Source organism: Bos indicus, chromosome 7, assembly GCF_029378745.1.
Source record: "Bos indicus isolate NIAB-ARS_2022 breed Sahiwal x Tharparkar chromosome 7, NIAB-ARS_B.indTharparkar_mat_pri_1.0, whole genome shotgun sequence".
Classification (NCBI taxonomy): domain Eukaryota; kingdom Metazoa; phylum Chordata; class Mammalia; order Artiodactyla; family Bovidae; genus Bos; species Bos indicus.
This window is the reverse complement of record NC_091766.1, coordinates 57,838,376-57,860,952: the sequence shown is the minus strand read 5'-3', so window position 1 is coordinate 57,860,952 and position 22,577 is coordinate 57,838,376. Positions and strand designations below refer to the sequence as shown.

Sequence of the window (22,577 nt, the reverse complement as noted above, 5' to 3'; positions counted from 1 at the left end):
TTGAGTGACAGCAAATAAGGCAGTATCAGATAACTGTCAGTCTTTGCCTAAAGGAAAGACCATGGGACTAAGAATAGATCAAGTGGTGTTTGGAGAGTTTACTGAATGTTGCAAGTCAGTTTGTGGGGTTTATAGCAATAGCAGTATATAACTTATTGCTGAAATTATCTTAAATATTTAAGAAAGATTTTATTGCTCTTGAGCCATTAGCATTTATTGGGCCTAAGTGTGTGAAACAGGATCCATAAAAGAAGAAGAGAGAAAAAGAAAATCTGTAATAAGCAGGATGATCTATATGATTTGTAGACTCAAGACACAAGTGTACAAAGTCAAAACCCAAGGGAGAGTTGGACATTTGGCTGTGGTTCTGTGAGGAAGCTGGGCAAATCCTCTCTCTAAAAAGCAATCAAAATGCTGGAAAATTTAACAAATACAACCATTTAATGCTTTGGAAATCAACCAAAGACATACAACAATCTGAGAAGTGTCCATGCTTTAAAAACCACTGAACTTCACATGGAAAGAGTAGAAATCTATGAGGTTCTGACCCTATGGCTTCTTTCATCAGCCTCACCCCAGCTTGTTGGTTCTGCCAAAGTAAAGAATCCATGATGAATAGGAGCTTCTCTGCCAAAGTTGAGGAGACTCACCCAATTTGGAAAGGTGGGCAATATGCACACTCAGCAAAGCTGTCTGTAGAAATTATAATCTCAGGGGTGGGTCAGTGGAGAAGATCACAAGCTCTCCCAGCCTGACGTTGTACTTGTGGGCAGGAACAGCATATTCCTGGCTGAGGCTGTGGATACTGAAGATGGCACAAGCCCTTCACACACTTCTGGTTAATCCTAGGCCTGAATGTGCAAGCATAGAAGACTTGAAAGAGTCCAGCAGAAATTAAAACCCACAGAGGCTTGAAAACTGCCTGGACTTTAAGTGTGCTTCCCTACCCACAGATACAACAGCAAAGGATGGACACCTTTAGGGTTTGAGCACAGTTGATGTGCAACCATTAGTTGAGGACTAAGCTCTATAGACACAGAAGCAACTTCTGCAAACCAGGTTTAAAAAATAAAATGAGGCATCTATATTTAAACCAACAACAAAAACAGCCTCAACCTAGCAGAGGCATTAGTGACTACAGAGGAAACATATTTCACAGATTTAGTTCAGGCAAGTTACTAGACAAATAAAAGCAGCAACAACAACCTCCAAGGGAAAAAGTACCAGAATTCAGAATAGCTGTAATATATTATCCAGAATGTTCTACTTTTAAGAGAAAATATGAGACATGTCAATAAATAAAGTGTGGTCTGTACTCAGGAAAAAAATGTCAGTTCATAGAAATTTTCTCTCAATGTTAGCAGATATTGGCAGACAAAATCTTCAAAGCAATTACTGCAAATATGTTTCAAGAACCAAAGGAAACCATGTTTAAAGAATTAAAGGAAAGTATGGCAACAATAGATGAACAAGTAGAGATTCTTAATAAGGATACAGAAAATATTTTTAAAGTACCAAGTGGAAATTCTGTAGCTGAAGAGTACAATAACTGTAAAAATTCACTAAAGGGGCTCAACAGCAGGTTTGAGAGAGGAGATCAGTGAACTGCAAATCAATAGAAATTACCCAACCTGAAGAATAGAGAAAAAAGACTGAAGTTAAATATACAGAGCTTCAGAAACCTGTACCTGGAAAGATCAAGCGCAGCAACATCTGCCAACAGGAAATCTAACAGGGAGAAAAGAGGAGACAGAAAGATTATTTGAACAAATAATGGCCATAAACTTCCAAATTTGATTTTTTAAAAGTGTTACTCTACACATCTGAGTTCAACAAAAGCCCCAATTGATAAATACAGACAGATCCACATCTTGCCATATCATAGTCAAGTTGTTGTAGCCTAAACCAACAAAAAGTCATGAAAGCAGCAAGAGAACAGCCACTCATCACATATAGGCGAGCACCAATACAATTGGAGGCCAGAAGGCAGTAGAATGACATATGCAGAGGGCATCCAAAAAGATGCCAGCAAACAAATATAGTTGACAAAAATTCCTCTTCAAAAATGAAGGCAAAATAAAGACATTCCCAGATACACAGTGACTGAATAAATTTGTTGCTAAGCAGATCTGTCTTGTAAGATATACTGAAGAAAGGAAGTCCTTCAGGAAAAGACGTCAGAAAGTAACTTAAATCCACAGGAAAAATAAAGAGCATAATAAGTATGTGGTTTAGTATAAAAGATTCCATGATATACTTTTACTCATCTTCCCCCAACTTCTTTAAAAGACATAAGATTGAATGAAACAACAATATCCACATGGTATTGTTGCCTTTATAACACATTGATTTAATAGATACAACACAAAGAACATAAGAGGAAATGGAATGATATTGGAGAAAAGTTACTGTATGTTTCAGAATCAAATTAGTATTAATATAAGGAAGGCTGTGGTAAATTAGAATGCATATTGCAATCCCACTAAAAAAATAACCCCCCCAAATGTAGTAAATCCAATGTAAGAATTGCAATGCCACACTGAAATATTTGTTCAACACCAAGGCAGTCAAAGAGGAGCAGATAATCAAAAACCATAGACACATAGATAGTCACAGGCAGATCTTGGACAAAATTTCTATTTTTTTTTTGCCCTTGTGTGATTTTAATGTGTGTTTGCTCAGTTGTGTCCAACTCTTTGTGACCCCATGGACTGTAGCCCACCAGAAATTCTGTCCATGGAATTTTCCAGGCAAAAATACTGTAGTAGGTTGCCGTTTCCTTCTCAAGGAGATCTTCCCAACCCAAGGATCGAACCTGCATCTCTTGTGTCTCCTGCATCGGCAGGCAGCTTTTTAGTAAAGGAAACTTAAGATACATCGACCAGTAAATCAATACAGTATCAGATCAATACAGCAAGCAGGATGGCCTACCCAATTTGTGAATTGTTTGAAATGAAAATTCAGGGGTCCCTTGTTCAAAAAGTATTAAAAATACCAAGATAGAGACAGCAGATTATTATATAGATTACCAAAGGGCCTTTGTGAGTAAAGGGCCCTGCATGAGTTTGCAAGTTACTCACCCATGAAGCTGACTCTAATAGTAAGAGGTTACCATATCCTATTTTCTCACTCTTCTGATAAACCTCCTTTGGAGATTCACTTCCTCCTGTTGTGGTCTTCTCTGTTGTCTTCCGCTTTTCCATCCTTATATCCAAATTCCCCTGCATTTGGGAGAGACTCCTTTACAACTAGATATCTAAGAGATGAGATGCAGGCTGTCACATTAATCTGAGGCAGCTGTGATTCCACTTTGCTACAGATGGCTTTGCATTAAAACCTGTAATTCCTTTATTTGCACTGATTTTATATTTTCAAGTGCAATTGTGTGCAAAGGCAGCATGGGGGTCTCAGAAAGGAACATCATTCTCCAAGTAACTGATATTTACTAAGCCATTTGGAAATGTTTAATGTATATGAAACGCAAGCAGCGTCTTTGTGGAATCATGCTGGAATGAACGGATCTGCTTGTTAGGGTAGACATTACTTCTTGGTCCAGTTGCGCAGTGATCTCATCGTGTCTTCATAATTAGGCTTTATGACTACCATTGAAAGCCTTGACTGGAATGCAGTTCACTAGTGCAGACACATTTGAGGGCACTCTATGAGATTATAGATCTCAATCATGCAAGCCGATCCTGCCTCGGCTTTGACAGGTAAAATCAGCCTGTTTACAGTTTGTGTTAAGCTGCAGTCTTCTATGGTCCTTCAGACCATCGTCATACTTGCTGTCCTGAAAAAAAAGTAACTGAATTTTATGATAAGCATAAAGCAAACAAAGTTGTTACCCATATACAATGTGAATCTTTTTGTTTCAATTCAGAAAAAAACTAGCTCAAAACAGATTTAGTCACGAGAGAGGAAGAGAGAGTTCAAACTTCCATGTAGCTGAAAAATGTGGAAAGAGTCCAAGCTTTGGAGCAAGGCTTGATTAAGTAGTTCCGCTATGTCATTAAAAGCAATTTCTTTCCATTTTTCTTCTTGATCCTCTGTGGTATCTTCCTTAGTCCCGAGGTTGAATTTCTAGCTCCAGGATGATTTGCCTACCTCCTGAATCTCTTTTTACATAAATGTTGAGCAGAGGGAGAGAGAGAATTTCTTTCCTGGGAGCCCTCTGAGCCATGAAGCAGTTTCCAGTAGCTCCAGCAAACATCTCCTTGTTTCTCACTGGCTTAAACTGTCTTCTATCTTGACCTAATCACCATGGCAAGACCAGTGAGGGGTGCCAATTAGCTTAAACCCATCAGAGTTCCACACTGGGGTTGACTGGGGAGTGCTTCCTCCAAACACATGGGCCACATGTTAGAAATGCTGTTACCGGTTTGAGGGACAGCTTTGTGTGCTGAGAGGGTTAAACCACCGAAAGCCCACTGCCCCCACCAGTGGGAAACACTGACTATTGTGAAGTCAGTGGCCCCCAGGTCTTGAGCTGGTGACGTGATGCCACGTGACTACAGAGCCCAGGATGATGAAGAGAGCTGGGTGGAGGTGCCGAGAACACTGGGCTGCCTCCTACCATCTAGCTTGCAGTCCAACATGTGAGTAACACCAATACAAATGAAAAGCCATCGAAGGTACCCCATTGTGAATATCATCCTGACAGACACTGAACTCAGAGGTAGAGTCCTGGAGAGGTGTTTATTTTCTGATGTAAAAGAGGTAAGGGGAGCTTTTGTTGACATTTTTGGATATCCAGTGCTAATAATAATGCTTAATGCCATGCACACCTGGGAAAAATACACAAGCGAGAACTGCAAAGATTTAACCTTAACTGCCAAGGGGAGGCAGGAATGAGTTGATAGTAAGATATTCATGTACTCCACTGCCATAGATCCATGTCTACTGTGTACTTGACCCTGACCTAGGTGCTGTATATTAGCACAAAGACAGTTTAGCATAGTGTTTCAGAACACAGGATTTGGAGTCTTTCAGACCTAGAAATGAATCCCAGCTCTGTCACTCAGCCTCTTTGAGCCTCAGTTGCCTCATGCATGTAAGGTGAAGAAGTACTTACTGCAGGCTGTTATTGTGAATATTAGAGGACAAAAATTAAGTAGAAGTTAAAGCACTCACTCAAGTGACATATTACTCACAACTGTTATCAGTAGTAGAAGTAGTTGTCGCTCTTGTTGTACTTTGTGGTGGTTGGTGGTGGCTGAATCATGTCCAACCCTTTGCTACCCAATGGACTGCACCACACCAAGCTCCTCTGTCCCTCACTATCTCCCAGAGTTTGCTCAGATTCATGTCCATTGAGTCAGTGATGCTATCTAACCATCTCACCCTCTGCTGCCCCCTTCTCCTCTTGTCCTCAGTCTTCCCCAGCATCAGGGTCTTTTCCAGTGAGTCAGCTCTCCGAATCAGTTGGCCAAGGTATTGGAGCTTCTGCTTCAGCCTCAGTCTTCCAGTAAATATTGTTGTACTTAAAAGACTAGTAAGATATGGTTTCTGTTCTTTAGATGCCTGTCTAGGAGAGGAGATATGAAATGTGAAGTGAATGAATGTCAGAAAAGACAGAGTGATCAAATGACATAGAAGTTTGCAGGAAGATGAAATTTCTCCTCTGTACTTGGAGCCAAGAAGCCTGATAGGCATTTTCCATGCAGAAGCTAATGGGATCACATTTAACATTAGGTAACATCTTTGGGATCTTTTCTCTTATGTCGTTTAAAGGAACCAAATCTAAAGTGTCAGTACAAAGGCTGTAAGAGAAAGCTACGTGAGTAACGTTGACACTTGCCTAAGAGTTCATTCTCTCGAGAGAGGGTGAATTGCCAGATGTCTCTCCCCTGCTCTGCTTTGCCTCACATGGAAACAGGATAGCTATGGTCCGTCCTCATGGCTAAAGGAGTAGCTGCTTGATTCATGGCTTAGTTGGGGCTATTCGATTATACTCCCAAAGGCATTTGATAATCTGTTTAACTGAGCACAGTCGTTTGTCTTGTTTGCTGACTACTTAGCAGATGGATTTGTGATTTTGGTAATTACCATATGAACATTAATAAGACATGATATCTTTTATTAATTAGTACTGCATGGGGTTTGTTTTTCAAAATAGCAAAAACTATATGACTTACAAATATTAATGAGTCACAAGTATTCATTTGGCAAGATTAGCATTTAGAGGTTGTTCATTATAGAATGGTTTTCCTCTCTTGAATTTTTTATTCAAGAACAAAGACCAGAGCCATTGCACTGTACTCTGCATCTGAGAAAAGGCTAATTTGGTCTGCTCAGCCAGAAACTGTTTAATTTAGAAAAGTGCTCATTTACACATTTTCCCTTTTAATTCTCTCCAAAGGGGTTTTTGGTGTTCAGAGTATGAACCATTTTCAGAGAATCTAAGTTATGCCTGAAGAATAATTTTCTAATAGAATTAAATGAGATTTGGATTTGTTTTTCAAAAGTAGATGAGTATTGCTGATGTATTCACTCCCCCCTCAACACACACACACACATACACTCACACACACACACACACACACACACACACACACACACTCACATACACACTCTCACATGCTCACGTGCACAGCATTATCAGACACAATGGTGTGCCAGAGAGTGGGAATAGATTGGTAGAAGTTTCGTCCTGCTCTGCAGCGCTTTGCTCTCAGCCCTGTGGCCAGCCTCTTCCCTGCATATATATATACACATACACACACCAGCAAGTGATCGTGAAAAGCCATTTCCTAGTGCGGGCTGGCAGTCATGCAGTGATGTAGCAAAGAACAGCATCTCTTCTGGGGTAACCCAGTCAGAAAGTATTTCTGAACAAAGCAGTCAGGTGGCGGGTTGTCCCTGCCCTTCCTGCAGAAGTCTTTTAATGACTCATAGAAGGGTACCATTTCCTGTCAAGATGCAGACGCCTGTGGCGCTTTGAGCCACCTCCACGTGCTGTTGCTGACAGCTTCCCCAAACTCTTCATGAACACCCACCATGTGCCTCACACTGCAGTGAGCCTGGCAGAGGCTTTCTAGGAGTAGGCTGCCTGTGCAATGAGGGGCTTACAGCCAGCCCATGCTGCTGATTATTGCAAGAGCACGAGAAGCCCACTAGCTTTTGCAGAAGACTTAAGTTAGCGAAGAGACTCAAAGGAGCTTGTCTTTTTGTCCAACTACCTTTTTTTTTTTTTTGTCCAACTACCTTTTTAGGAAATCAAATCAATCCTAATAATTACTATAACTTTCCTTGATTAAGTGCCACACATTATGCTAAGAATTTTACACACATTTTCTTATTTACTCCTCACAAAAAAACCTAGTAATTATGTTTATAAACCCATTTTATAGATGAACAAATCCATGATGAAGATATCAAGGAGCTTCTCAGAGGTCACATAGGCATGAAGTGGTAGAGCTGTGTCAGGACTTCTGCCATTTACAAACTGGTCTACCAACTTAGAAACTCAATGTTCAATTCAATGGCTGTTTTTTTTCTTACTACTAGCCACAAAATTGAAATCTCAGCTTTTTTCATCTTTTGAGTTGCTCTTCTGATAGAATCTACAGATTAAACATTGGACTTTTAACCTGACTACATAGTAAGAATCTGGAGATATTGGTTGGCTGTCCATGGAGATGTCTTTATAAATTGTGTCCAGTTGGGGCAGGTAAATCTTTAAGCAACACCCCCTTAAAAGTGTGTATGAACGTGATTGACTGCCGCCCCCCAGAAGTGAGCATCATTGTGGGAGAAGGTGTAGATGCTGCCGCGTGTCTCAGCTGGGTGGTCTGGTGCTCGGGCTCTGTCTGTGTTGCCTGGGCAACCTTTCTCAGAATGTGAGACACTCGCTTTCTCTTCTTTCATGTTGATCTGTGAGAAGGACTAAAAGTTACAGGTTGCCTGTTATCTGCCACTACCTAGTTGAAAGACAAAAGCAGCATTTGAAGAAAGCACACCTCATACCCAGGGTGCAAAAAGATGAAAAATTCATCTAGCCTTTCTCATGGAGCTCTGGAATCAGATGGAAGAAAGATCATCTCTCTGAATCCCAGCAGCTCTTTCTACTCCATTTCTTCTCTAAGAGAAGTATTTTATAATAATTGTCTTTATTTTTTTCTGTTAAATTTCTGAGGAAATTTTGAAAAGACAATGCTATAGAATGATCATGACATGGGCTTTTGAGAATCAGTCTTGGACTCAAGCCTTAGCTTTTCCAGTTGGCAACTGTGTATCTTTTGGCAAGTTATTTAACCCTTCTTAACCTGTTTCCTCACCTATGAAATGGAAATGCTCATATATAGATTATGTAGATACTAGTTGATTTCCCTTCGTATATTCAAGGTCTACTCATGTGGTAGGCATTCAGCTGAATGGTAAATACTGTGAGTAAGAAGTTGTGGTTGGGGATTCCCTGGTGGTCTAGTGGTTAGGATTCTGTGCTTCCACTGCAGGGGCACGGGTTCAATTCATGGTTGGGGAACTAAGATGCTGCAAGGCACATAGTGCAGCTTAAAAAGAAAAAAAAAGAAATGGTGCCTGCCAGCCTTCACAAACCTTAAATCTGGCAGGAAAGGTACATATGTAACTAGTCACTTCTTGTTTTACAACTCCAAACCTGTAGTCCTAGTGACTCCATTACTAGGACTACAGGTATAGAATTATGATATAAGAAATAGAATGAATCATGGAACAAACAACCCAACCTCGTTTAGTTGGAATGAGAGACAGTCTCCTCCAAGAAAAGATATTTAAAATGTGAGAGAAAGTTGGAGTTAGCCAAGTGAAGAGTGAAAGAAATGTGTTTGCAAGGAACATATTTAAAGAAAGTGAAAGTAGCTCAGTCACGTCTGACTCTTTGTGACCCTATGGACTATACAGTCCATGGGATTCTCCAGGCCAGAATACTGGAGTGGGTAGCCTTTCCCTTCTCCAGGGGATCTTCCCAACCCAGGGATTGAACCCAGGTCTCCCACATTGCAGGCGGATTCTTTTCCAGCTGAGCCACCAGGGAAGCCCAAGAACACTGGAGTGGGTAGCCTTATCCTTTCTCCAGTGGATTTAAAGTACTGGAGTGGGTAGCCTATCCCTTCTCCAGTGGATCTCCCCGACTCAGGAATTGCACAGGGGTCTTCTGCATTGCTGGTGGATTCGTTACCAGTTGAGCTACCAGGGAGGCCCTATATTTAAAGGCTCATAGGCAAAAGAGAGCACTAAACATGGGAAAAACCAAGTGTTTAAGTGCCAATGAGACCAGACCACTCAAGTGAGGTGCGGAGTGGTACAAGCTGAGGCTGAGAGAGAGGCAAAAGTTGATGGAGTCTTAGGGTCTCATAAACTATGTTAAGACATATGGACTTAATTTAAAGGTGATGGGAAGTCCTCCAGGGGTTTAAATGGAAGTGACATGTGAAGGAATTTTAAGGACTGAATCAAACAATATACTCAATATAGCACAGGGAACTATATTCAATATCCTGTGATAAACCAGAATGGAAAAGATTATGAAAAATATATATACACACACACACATACATATATAACTGAATCACTTTGCTGTACAGCAGAAGTTAACACAACATTGTAAATCAATAATACTTCAATAAAATAAATGTAAAAAGTAATCTACCCAAAGGCTCAGACTAGTGCTAGTCTGAAGCCACCTCTTAATAAATGGTGGGTGCTGTCCTCGTTATCACCTTCTTTGCCTTCTCCCTTCTTCGTACTATTACCAACTCCAGTTAAAAGGGGAAAGTCCTGCCATGTACTACAGGAGGAGGCTTAAAGTTGTCTGTTATGGACAAACATGTCAATTCTGAAGGGCAGGTAAAATCATTCTCAGCAACACCCAGAAGAGGTGGGAAGCCCAAAGGCAAAATTCTCTTCTTGTCTGCTCTTCGTCCTGTATCTCTGCTCCTCTGCCTTGCTCCCTTCTCGGTGAATTCTTATGCTTCTTAAGCAATGAAGTCATCATTCTTTTTGGCAGTTCTGTCATTTTCATATGGTTTCTTTGCTGCCGTCCAGATAGAAAAATGCAGGTGGACCAGATTATATTTTTCCAAGAAAAGGCAAGGGGCTGTGGGTGGGCAGGCAGGGGGTACATTCTCACGCATGAAGTATGAGAGAGCACCTGTGGAAACCTCAGGTCAGTTGCAAAACAACACGGTTCCATACATGCTTGAGATGAATAAGTGTTGTTTTAACTGAAGAGAGACGTCACACTGCTTGGGACTTTGCTGTTAAATGAAGGCTTTGTGTCTTCAGATAGCAAGTATAATGACAGGACTTGGTGAAAGGTGAGGGAAGAAGAACTTAACAGCTCTAAGTTCATTAGACTGTTTATTTTCCTTGCCCTCTGGTCTTGCCACATCGAAGATATGAAGGAAGATTGGGCTAAAGGATTGAGATGGTTGAAGTTGGCAGTCGCTGTGGTGTTAGAATATGGATGGGGAACCAGGAGATAAATTAGTCATCTATTTCTAATCCTCCTGCTTATAAAAGAATGTGAAGGGACCCCGGGGAGTAGGTTCTGAAAGCAACTCTGCCATGAATTGTGTGTCCTTGGGAATAATTTTGAGCCTCTTTATAAATAAGAATCCTTACCTGTAAAATGCATTTTTAATTGCATGCAGAATATCTGATAGATATCAGTGTGCAGGACAGTTTGTTTTGTTTTGACTCTGAGGAATGTTGTACAAGGGATGACCCTGCTCTGAGGCACCTACAGGCACTTGGTGAGAAAAACTACATATATCCTCCGGGAGAACACACAACAAGGATCAAAGAGTGGCAACAGAAAACAGCAACACTGTTACTGAGGCAAATGAAGGAGTCAGCTTAGCTGTGGAACATGGGCTTATAATCAGGCGAATCTGGCTTAGAATACTGGCTCTGTCACGTACTAACTATGTGCATTCATTCATTCATTCATGTTTTAGGTGCCATTCACATGCCTGATATTGGTTTGGGCTGTGTGGGTATAACAGCAACCAGAACACAGAAAGAACACAGGGAAGCAACTTGCTTTATTTCCCTGTCATTCTCTGCCTAGTGTAACCATCTGATTAGCCACATATATGATGAGACCAGAGAGAAAGAATGTTTTCTGAGTGGTCAAAAAAAAAAAAAAAAATAGGGAACATCTGGTTAGAGTTTCCTTTTTAATTCTTCTGGGTTGGAAAGAATTTAAATGACTCAAACACCTTTTAAAAATATTAACCCTTTGCATCTTTTGGTTGTGGATATTGTGGTGTTTATAACAGATATTTGAGTGCCAACTATGGGCCAGATGTTGTATGAAACAGTTCAAAGTGAATAAACTTGTTCCAGTGGAAAATATAACTGACCCTAAAGTGAAAGTCCTGTGTTTGCGAGTCCAGCTTTAAAAGCAGATTCCCTGATAGCTCAGTTGGTAAAGGATCCACCTGCAATGCAGGAGACCCCAGTTCAATTCCTGGGTTTGGAGGATCCACTGGAGAAGAGAGAGGCTACCCACTTCAGTATTCTTGGGCTTCCCTGGTGATTCAGCTGGAAAAGAATGTGCCTGCAATGAGGGAGACCTGGGTTAGATCCCTGGGTTGGGAAGATCCCCGGAGAAGGAAATGGCTACCCACTCCAGTATTCTGGTCTGGAGAATTTCATGGACTGTATAGTCTGTGGGGTTGCAAAGAGTTGAACATGACTGAGTGACTCACTTTCCTTTCACTTCCCCACCACCCCTCAAAGGGCGAGAGGTGTTCGAGGAAGGGAGGTATCTGTTTTCTTAGAAGAGTTTCATTGCAAAAATGGATGAAGAGAGAGAGAGCAGTAACAGTGTTACGGTTACTGGGGGTTTCCTTTGTTTTTGTTTTAGTTAATAATTTGAAAATATCCTATACTATTTACTCAACAGGAAGGACATGATCTTTATTCTTTGCCAGTGTCTTTATCCACTGGTGTTTCATCCTTAACTTAGGGCCAACCTCGGAGAAGGCAATGGCACCCCACTCCAGTACTCTTGCCTGGAAAATCCCATGGATGGAGGAGCCTGGTAGGCTGCAGTCCACGGGGTCGCTAAGAGTCGGGCACGACTGAGCGACTTCACTTTCACTTTTCACGTTCACGCATTGGAGAAGGAAATGGCAACCCACTCCAGTGTTCTTGCCTGGAGAATCTCAGGGACAGAGGAGCCTAGAGGGCTGCCATCTATGGGTTCACACAGAGTCGGACATGACTGAAGTGACTTAGCAGCAGCAGCAGCAGGGCCAAGCTGGCCAACAACAGTTTTTGTTTGCAACAGCATCTGACCCCATTTGGATGTCTTACCCCAGTTTGTTCCCACATCTGAAGTGCTTCATTTAGTAGATTGTCACTTTGCTGACAAAGGTCCGTATAGTCAAAGCTATGGTTTTTCCAGTAGTCACGTATAGATGTGAGAGTTGGATCATAAAGGAGAGTGAGCACTGAAGAATTGGTGCTTTTGAACTGTGGTGCTAGAGAAGACTCTTGAGAGTCCCTTGGACAGCAAGGAGATCAAACTAGTCAATCCTAAAGGAAATCAACCCTGACTAAGCTCCAATCATTAGGCCACCTGATGCAAAGTGCTGATTCATTAGAAAAGACATGGATGCTGGGAGAGTTTGAGGGCAAGAAGAAAACGACAGAGAATGAGATTGGATGGCATCATCGACTCAAGGGACATGAGTTTGAGCACACTCTAGGATGGTGAAGGACAGGGAAGCCTGGCATACTGCAGTCCATGGGGTCGCAAAGAGTTGAACATGACTGAGTGACTGAAGAACAATAGCATCCTGAGCTCAAATTTAGAGATTATTATGAGCACATCCTAAAGATGGAGATTGCCAGATATGGGAAATGGTGCCAGGAAAAGATACAAATCATTAACTTAGGGATATGACCTTTATACAGGTAATGATGAGGTACCAGGATGCAGTCCAGTGGGACAGCTGTGTACACTGCCACCACCCTAACCACTGCTTCCCAAAGGACCCTGTGGATAGTCTCCCCTGAGTCCAGGTTACAACAAGCTTGATGAATGCAAACCACGTGGCTCCTTTAGCATTTCATCTTGCTCATGACTGAAGGCCCTCTTTAGAGGAAAGAGAAAATATACTGCAATCGATCTTTTAAAGTATTGTAACATTCCAAGTGTCAATATTGGTTTGAAATGATTGCATCATTTTCTGAAATAATGATTTGTATGAGGCATGTCACGAATTATAATTAATGTACATATGCATTGAAGTCCACTTGCAAAGAAACCCACTTTTCTCTCTCAAACATTGGAAATTAAATATTTATACTTGTTGTGATTTCATATATACATAGTTAATATTGCCTCTCAAAGCCACCTGCTCTGCATCATATGTCATTTTCTTTGTTGATTCTTCATAACCCATATATTTGGAGTTGGGTGAGGCCAACTGAAAATCTTACCAGAGATTATACATACACACACACACACACACACACACACACAGTGGAAAGCTCTAGTTAGATCCATTTCAGTAAAACATAGGAAATAAATGGGTTATCGATAGTCTCATTGCTTTAAAGGATATCTTCTTACAGTCTAATTCATTAAAGGACTTAAGAGTTTACCTTTTAGTCCTTGAGTTTGAATTACTGAGTGGTGGTGGTGGTTGTTCAGTCACTAAGTCATATCCGACTCTTTGTGATCCCTTGGACTGCAACACACCAGGCTTCCCTGTCCTTCACTGTCCCCCAGAGTTTGCTCAATTTCTGTCCATTGAGTCAGTGATGCCATCCAACCATTTCATCCTCTTGTCATCCCCTTCTCCTCCTGCCTTCAATCTTTCCCAGCATCAGGGTCCTTCCAGTGAGTTGTTTCTTCACATCAAGTGGCTGAAGTATTGAAGCTTCAGCTTCAGCATCAGTTCTTCCAATGAATATTCAGGGTTGATTTCCTTCAGGATTGACTGGTTTAATCTCCTTGCTGTCCAAGGGACTCTCAAGAGTCTTCTCCAGCTACCATAATTCAAAAGCTTCAGTTCTTGGGTGCTCAGCCTTCTCTATGGTACAATCTCACAACTGTACTCCTAGACTGCTAGGAAAATCATATCTTTGACCATATGGACCTTTGTTGGCAAAGTGATGTTTCTGCTTTTTTATTTATTTATTTATTAATTGAAGGATAATTCCTTCACAGAATTTTGTTGTTTTCTGTCAAACCTCACCATCAATCAGCCATCTGTATAAATATATCCGCTCCCTCTAGAACCTCCCTCCCATCTCCCTCCCCATCCCACCCATCTAGGTTGATACAGAGTCCCTGTTTGAGTTTCCTGAGACATACAGCAAATTCCTGTTAGCTATCTATTTTACATATGATAATGTAAATTTCCATGTTACTTTCTCCATACATTTCACCCTCTCCTCCCCTTTCCCCATGTCCATAATTCTGTTCTCCATGTCTGTTTCTCCATTGCTGCCCTGCAAATAAATTCTTTGGTACCATCTTTCTAGATTCCATATATATGCATTAGTATACAATATTTATCTTTCTCTTTCTGACTTGCTGACTTACTTCATTCTGTATAATAGGTTCTAGGTTCACCTGCCTCATCAGAACTGACTCAAATATGTTCCTTTTTATGGCTGAGTAATATTCCATTGTGTATATGGACCACAGCTTCTTTATCCATTCATCTGTTGATGCACAGCTATTTTGCTTCCATGTTCTAGCTATTGTAAATAGTGTTGCAATGAACACTTGGGTACATGTGTTTTTTTCAGCTTTGGTTTCCTCAGGGTATATGCCTCATAGTGGGATTGCTGGGTCATATGGTGTTTTTCCCCCAGTTTTTAAAGGAATCTTCATACCATCTTCCACAGTGGCTCTATCAGTTTACATTCTCACCAACAGTGCAAGAGGGTTCCCTTTTCCCCCCACATCCTCTCCAGCATTTATTGCTTGTAGACTTTTTGATGATGGCCATTCTGACTAGTGTGAGGTGATATCTCGTTGTAGTTTGGATTTACATTTCTCTAATAACAAACGGCATTGAGCATTTTTTCAAGTGATTGTTAGCTATCTGTATGTCTTCTTTGGAGAACTGTCTGTTTAGGCCTTTTCTCCACTTTTTGATTGGGTTGTTTTTCTGGTATAGAGTTGTACATTTGCTGTCTGGGTTTGTCATAGCTTTCCTTCCAAGAAGGAAGCGCCTTTGAATTTCATGGCTGTAGTCCCTGTCGGCAGTACTTTTGGGGCCCAAGAAAAGAAAATCTGTCACTGTTTCCACTTTTTCCCCTTCTATTTGCCGTGAAGTACTGAGTGGTATTTGAAATTATATCTATTGTATTTACTGGAGAGTATGAACAGGTTCCTCAATTCTCCATGTCTCAATATAGTTCCACCTTTTCAAATAGAGATAATCATATAATTCATGGACAATGCCCTGTGGGGTCTTTGGATAAAGGTAAATTAGAGATTTGAAAGGTTGAAGGGATTGTTTTAAGGTGACAAATTTAGAAAAATCCTTGAAATCCTTGAAATTCAGAAAATAGAGAGGCCTTGGATGAGAAAGAGTTTCAGTCTCCTTGGAAACATACTGGCCTCTATTTCTTTCCATTCTAACTAAGCTAAGATCTCCCTTCAGTGTTTCTGCTGTGGATGTAGGGCTGGCTTGAAATCTGGGGCTAAAATGACCAATCACTCAAACCAGACAATAAGCCCTAGGGATTTCCCCTCTCTTTCTCAAACACAATATGTTCTTTTCTTTCACTTGCTGACTGTGCTGGGTCTTCACTGCTGTGCGCCTTTCTCTAGTTGTGTGCTGCATGGACCTCTCATTGCAGTGGCTTCTCTCGTTGCTGAGTACAGGATCTAGGGCACCTGGTCCTCAGTGTTCGGTGGCCCATGGGCTCAGCTGCCCCACTGCATGTGGGGTCTTCCCAGACCAGGAATTGAACCCGTGTGCCCTGCATCGGGCAGGCTCTCATTCACTGTACCACCAGGGAAGTCCAAATGCGACGTATTCTTTGTGAAGAATGTCTTTTCCAAAGCATCAGTCCTTCTTCCCTTCTGCCTTCTCTATCCTCCTGAGTAATAACAAGAACAAACATTTAGGTAGCATTGTTTTTGTTTTAAGTACTTGGCTCTCGCTATGCTCTGAAATCACAGTAAATAGACATTTCCAGTCAAATATAAACTTAGTCTGGCTTCTAATTCTAAACGTCTTACCCTCAGAGCAGACAGTTGCCTCAGGACCACTGCATTTCCATAATGGCCTGAAATGAAACACTAGGCAGATATCTGCTACAATTCTGGGCACAGGGCAGTTTTAGCAACCTTCCCTGTATAGTGCTTGAAAGTTTCTTGGATATAAGTTCAGTTCAGTCGCTCAGTCATGTCCGACGCTTTGTGACCCCATGAATCGCAGCACGCCATCCTGTCCATCACCAACTCCCGGAGCCCACCCAGACCCACGTCCATTGAGTCAGTGATGCCATCCAGCCATCTCATCCTCTGTCATCCCCTTCTCCTCCTGCCCCCAATCCCTCCTAGCATCAGAGTCTTTTCCAATGAGTCAGCTCTTCACATGAGGTGGCCAAAGTACGGGAGTTTCAGCTTTAGCATCATTCCTTCCAAAGAACACCTAGGACTGATCTCCTTCAGAATGGACTGGTTGGATCTCCTCGCAGTCCAAGGGACTCGCAAGAGTCTTCTCCAATACCACAGTTCAAAAGTATCAATTCTTCGACGCTCAGCTTTCTTCACAGTCCAACTCTCACATCCATACATGACCACTGGAAAAACCATAGCCTTGACTAGACAGACCTTTGTTGGCAAAGTAACGTCTCTGCTTTTGAATATGCTATCTAGGTTGGTCATAACTTTCCTTCCAAGGAGTAAGCGTCTTTTAATTTCATGGCTGCAGTCACCATCTGCAGTGACTTTGGAGCCCCAAAAAATAAAGTCTGACACTGTTTCCACTGTTTCCCCATCTATTTCCCATGAAGTGATGGGACCAGATACCATGATCTTTGTTTTCTGAATGTTGAGCTTTAAGCCAACTGTTTCACTCTCATCTTTCACCTTCATCAAGAGGCTTTTTCGTTCCTCTTCACTTTCTGCCATAAGGGTGGTGTCATCTGCATATCTGAGATTATTGATATTTCTCCCAGCAATCTTGATTCCCGCTTGTGCTTCTTCCAGTCCAGCGTTTCTCATGATGTACTCTGCATATAAGTTAAATAAGCAGGGTGACAATAAACAGCCTTGACATACTCCTTTTCCTATTTGGAACCAGTCTGTTGTTCCATGTCCAGTTCTAACTGTTGCTTCCTGACCTGCATACAAATTTCTCAAGAGGCAGGTCAGGTGGTCTGGTATTCCCAACTCTTTCAGAATATTCCACAGTTTATTGTGATCCACACAGTCAAAGGTTTTGGCATAGTCAATAAAGCAGAAATAGATGTTTTTCTGGAACTCTCTTGCTTTTTCGATGATCCAGTGGATGTTGGCAATTTGACCTCTGTTTCCTCTGCCTTTTCTAAAACCAGCTTGAACATCTGGAAGTTCACAGTTCACATATCGCTGAAGCCTGGCTTGGAGAATTTTGAGCATTAGTAGCGTGTGAGATGAGTGCAATTGTGTGGTAGTTTGAGCATTCTTTGGCATTGCCTTTCTTTGGGATTGGAATGAAAACTGACCTTTTCCAGTCCTGTGGCCACTGCTGAGTTTTCCAAATTTGCTGGCATATTGAGTGCAGCACTTTCACAGTGTCATCTTTCAGGATTTGAAATAGTTCAACTGGAATTCCATCACCTCCATTAGCTTTGTTCATAGTGATGCTTTCTAAGGCCCACTTGACTTCACATTCCAGGATGTCTGGCCCTAGGTGAGTGATCACCATCGTGATTATCTGGGTTGTGAAGATCTTTTTTGTGCACTTCTTCTGTGTATTCTTGCCATCTCTTCTTAATGTCTTCTGCTTCTTGGATATAGATAGGATTTAAACATACCAGTAGGATACACAGGTTTGATCCCTGGGTTGGGAAAATCCAACCCAGGGAACCCACTCCAGTATTCTTGCCTGGAGAATGCCATGGACAAAGGGTCCTGGTGGGCTACAGTCTATGGGTCCCAAAGTCAGGCACAAGTGAGCATGCACACATGTCTTAAATCTGAATGCTATGCCTGATTCATCTCCCTCTCTGCAGAGAGAACCTAAGTGCAGAGAGGGTACCTTTATTCACTGTGTTAACCCAGCCAAGCTTGATGTGCTACCCATTCTCAACAAGTACTTATGAACTAAGAAATATACAAAGAAGGTGGCTGCATGTAGAAGAAAATAGGATGGAGGTGTGGCCATGTAGAGAAAAGAGTCATTTGCCCTTCTATGAGGAAAAATAAGTAGGAAGAACTGTTGATACAAAAGACAGTGGTCTCCCACATGAGGTAGTGCCTGCCCTGTGCCTGGCTTAGGATACCCCTGTCAAAGATGGAGCAGTTGCAATATGACAGTTTGTTTTTGGTTTTTAGGGTTAATCTGTTTATTTTTTTTTTCTTGGATTATAATTGCTTTACAATGTTGTGTTAGTTTCTGCTGTACTATGAAGTGAGTCAGTTATATGTACACACATATCACCTCCCTCTTGGATCTCCTTCCCACCCCCCTCCTATTCTCACCCCTCTAGATCATCACAGAGCGTCAAGTTGAGCTCCCTGTGCTGTACAGCAGCTTCCCACTAGCTATCTATTTTATACATGGTAGTGTATATATGGAGAAGACGATGACACCCCACTCCAGTACTCTCGCCTGGAAAATCCCATGGATGAAGGAGCCTGGTAGGCTACAGTCCATGGGGTCGCTAAGAGTTGGACACGACTGAGCGACTTCACTTTCACTTTTCACTTTCATGCACTGGAGACGGAAATGGCAACCCACTCCAGTATTCTTGCCTGGAGAATCCCAGGGACGGGGGAGCCTGGTGGGCTGCCATCTATGGGGTCACACAGAGCTGGACACTACTGAAGCGATTTAGCAGCAGCAGCAGCAGCAGCAGTGTATAAATGTCAGTCCTAACCTCCTAATTCGTCTCACCCTCCATTTCCTCCCTGTGTCCACATGTTCATTCTCTATGTCTGCATCTCTATTCCTGCCCTGAAAATAGGTTCATCTGTACCTCAATATTCATTACAGCTCATTTTCAATAGCCAGGACATGGAAACAACCGAAATATCCAACAACAGATAAATTGATAAAAAAGATGTGGTATGTATATGTAGTGGAATATTCAGTTCAGTTCAGTCACTCAGTCGTGTCCGACTCTGCGACCCCATGAACCACAGCACGCCATGCCTCCCTGTCCATCACCAACTCCCGGAGTTCACCCAAAACCATGTCCATCGAGTCGGTGATGCCATCCAACCATCTTATCCTCTGTCGTCCCCTTCTCCTCCCACCCCCTGTCTTTCCCAGCATCAGGGTCTTTTCAAATGAGTCAGCTCTTCGCATCAGGTGGCCAAAGTATTGGAGCTTCAGCTTCAACATCAGTCCTTCCAATGAACACCCGGGACTGATCTCCTTTAGGATGGACTGGTTGGATCTCCTTGCAGCCCAAGGGACTCTCAAGAGTCTTCTCCAACAACATAGTTCAAAAGCATCAATTCTTTGGCGCTCAGCTTTCTCTATAGTCCAACTCTCACATCCATACATGACCACTGGAAAAACCATAGCCTTGACTAGATGGACCTTTGTTGGCAAAGTAATGTCTCTGCTTTTGAACATGCTATCTAGGTTGGTCATAACTTTCCTTCCAAAGAGTAAGTGTCTTTTAATTTCATGGCTTCAATCATCATCTGCAGTGATTTTGGAGCCCAGAAAAACAAAGTCAGCTACTGTTTCCACTGTTTCCCCATCTGTTTGCCATGAAGTGATGGGACCAGATACCATGATTTTAGTTTTCTGAATGTTGAGCTTTAAGCCAACTTTTTCACTCTCCTCTTTCACCTTCATCAAGAGGCTTTTTAGTTTCTCTTCATTTTCTGCCATAAGGGTGGTGTCATCTGCATATCTGAAGTTATTGATATTTCTCCCGGCAATCTTGATTCCAGCTTGTGCTTCTTCCAGCCCAGCGTTTCTCATGATGTACTCTGCATAGAAGTTAAATAAACAGGGTGACAATAACAGCCTTGACGTACTCCTTTTCCTATTTGGAACCAGTCTGTTGTTCCATGTCCAGTTCTAACTGTTGCTTCCTGACCTGCATATAGGTTTCTCAAGAGGCAGGTCAGGTGGTCTGGTGTTCCTATCTTTCAGAATTTTCCACAGTTTATATTATGTAGTCATAAAAAGGAATGAAATTGAGTCATTTGAAGAGATGTGGATGGACCTAGAGTCTTTTTCATACAAAGTGAAGTAAGTCAGAAAGATAAAATCAAATATTAACACATATATGTGGAATCTAGAAAAATGGTACAGATGAACCTATGTCCAAGGCAGGAATAGAGATCATTTTTGTATCATTCGTTAAGCAGTTACTTATGGTATACCCAGTGATTATGTTACTGTGATGAGGATAAATTGTTGAGCAAGGCATAAAGATCACTGCCTTCTTGCAGTTTAGCATCTAGTGGAAGAGAGAGAGAAGAAACGTGGAGGGGTAGGATGGGGTAAGAGGTGGGAAGGAGGTTCAAGAGGGAGGGGACCTCTGTATACCTATGGCTGATTCATGCAGATATATGCCAGAAATAAATATGATATTGTAAAGCAATAAATATATATAAATATATATAAATATATTTTTATATATTTATATATATATATTTATATAACATTTATATATTGTATATATTTATATATATATTTATATTTTTATTTATTTATTTATATTTATTATATAAAGCAAATATAAAGCAATTAAAAATTAATTAAAATGTTAGAGATTATCCCCTATCCTAAGATAATTTTGGTGTTAAAATGTCTTTACATTTTTTTCAGTAATCAAATCAATAATCAAACAAATAAATACCAGCTATGATTTATTTTAATGCTGAAAGAAGTATCTGACAGAGCTGATCTAGACCCTAAGGAAACAATGACTGAAGTGTGATATGAAGGATGAAGCAGAGTTAACTGTGTGAACGGGGGGTGGAAAAGCATTTTTGACAGGGAACAGCCTATGCCAAGGTCCTATGGTAGGCAGAGGGATATTAAGCATGATACGTTCAAGAGCCCAAAGGAAGACCCATGTGTTTAAACAGCAGAGATTTTCAGAAAGAGTATTAGAAAATACTTTTAGAAAGAAATATAGGGACCAGAACATACTTCTCTGTGGGGACATGTTAATGATTTTATACTTTATTTTTAAAAGACCATAAGAAACCATTGAAAAGCAGGAGGTAACACAATCAGATTGCATGATACAACATAATTGTTTTAATCAGCTTGTGTTGCCATAATAAAATACAATAGGCTAGGTGGGATAAACTTATTTCCCACAGTTCTGGAGGCTAAAAGTCTAAGACCAGGAGCTGGCATGATGGATTCTGGTGAAAGCCCTCTTTCTGGCTTGCAGACAGCCACCGTCTCACTGTATCCTCACACGACGGGACAGAGCAAGCACCAATCTCTTCCTCCTCTATGGCACTAATCCCATCATGGGAGGCCTACTCTCATGAACTCACCTAATACCACCACACTGGGAGTTGGGGTTTCAATGTGTATGAATTGGGAAGGGGCACATACGACATTTGATTAATAACAACATATTATGAATAGTAACATCATTGAACATTTACTGAGTGCTTGCTGTATGCCAGGCAGTGTGCTAAGGGCTTTATGTGAATTATTTCATTTCATCCTCTTAGCACAGGGGTCCTGCCTCCAGGATCTAATGTTGGATGATCTGAGGTGAAGCTGATATAATAATAATAATAGAAATAAAGTACATAATAAATGCAATGTACCTGAATCATCCTGAAACTCTTCCCCCCAACCTGGTTCACAGAAAAATTATCTTCCATGAAACTGGTCCCTGGTGCCAAAAAGACTGGGGACTGCTGCTAGAAAATAAGGCACTCGATGTTTCAAGCTCAGGGCTAACATTGGAGTGAAGCGAGCTACAAGCTTACAATGTAAAAGTTCAGAAGGATGTACTTACTGACAGGGTCGTCGTGTCACAACTCTGACAGTAAATACCTCCTTCAGTTTTGCACCCTGGGAGCCTCATTTGTCCCACTCTATCTAGAAACTAGGTTGAATCAACTTGTTCTGGATTATTTCCCTGTTTGTAAATGATCAAACTAGGTTTTGAACCCAGTGCTAGAGAATTCCTAAAATTCTTTTCTATCTGTAAAATTTTGTGGGTTTTCCCCCCAGTTTTATTCAGATGTAATTGACATACATCACTGTATAAGTTTAAGGTGTACAGCATGATGGTTTGATTTACATGTGTTGGGATAGTATTACCACAATAGGTTCTGTTAATAATCATCTTCTCATACAAATACAATTAAAAGATGAAAAGAAAAAAGTTAATTAAAAAAAAAAGAATTTCAAATGAACACTCAGCTGCCCTCCTCATTGCTGGGTTCCCATAAAAATGAAATT

The 22,577-nt window shown here is 41.3% G+C and overlaps 1 protein-coding gene across 6 annotated transcripts in view; it reads left to right on the top strand.

The window, feature by feature from the left end:
* The window catches only part of PPP2R2B (protein phosphatase 2 regulatory subunit Bbeta), a 510,815-nt gene that overhangs the window by 137,292 nt on the left and 350,946 nt on the right, over window positions 1-22,577 (top strand). Inside the window, exon 1 of one of the 6 annotated variants that reach the window (XM_070793771.1) lies at window positions 5,643-5,691. The exons of the other annotated variants lie outside the window; for them this stretch is intronic. Coding sequence (XP_070649872.1) covers window positions 5,658-5,691 — 34 coding nt within the window. The 5' untranslated portion in view covers window positions 5,643-5,657. Of the gene's footprint in view, window positions 1-5,642; window positions 5,692-22,577 lie in introns of those variants that run through there. 6 annotated transcript variants of the gene reach the window in all.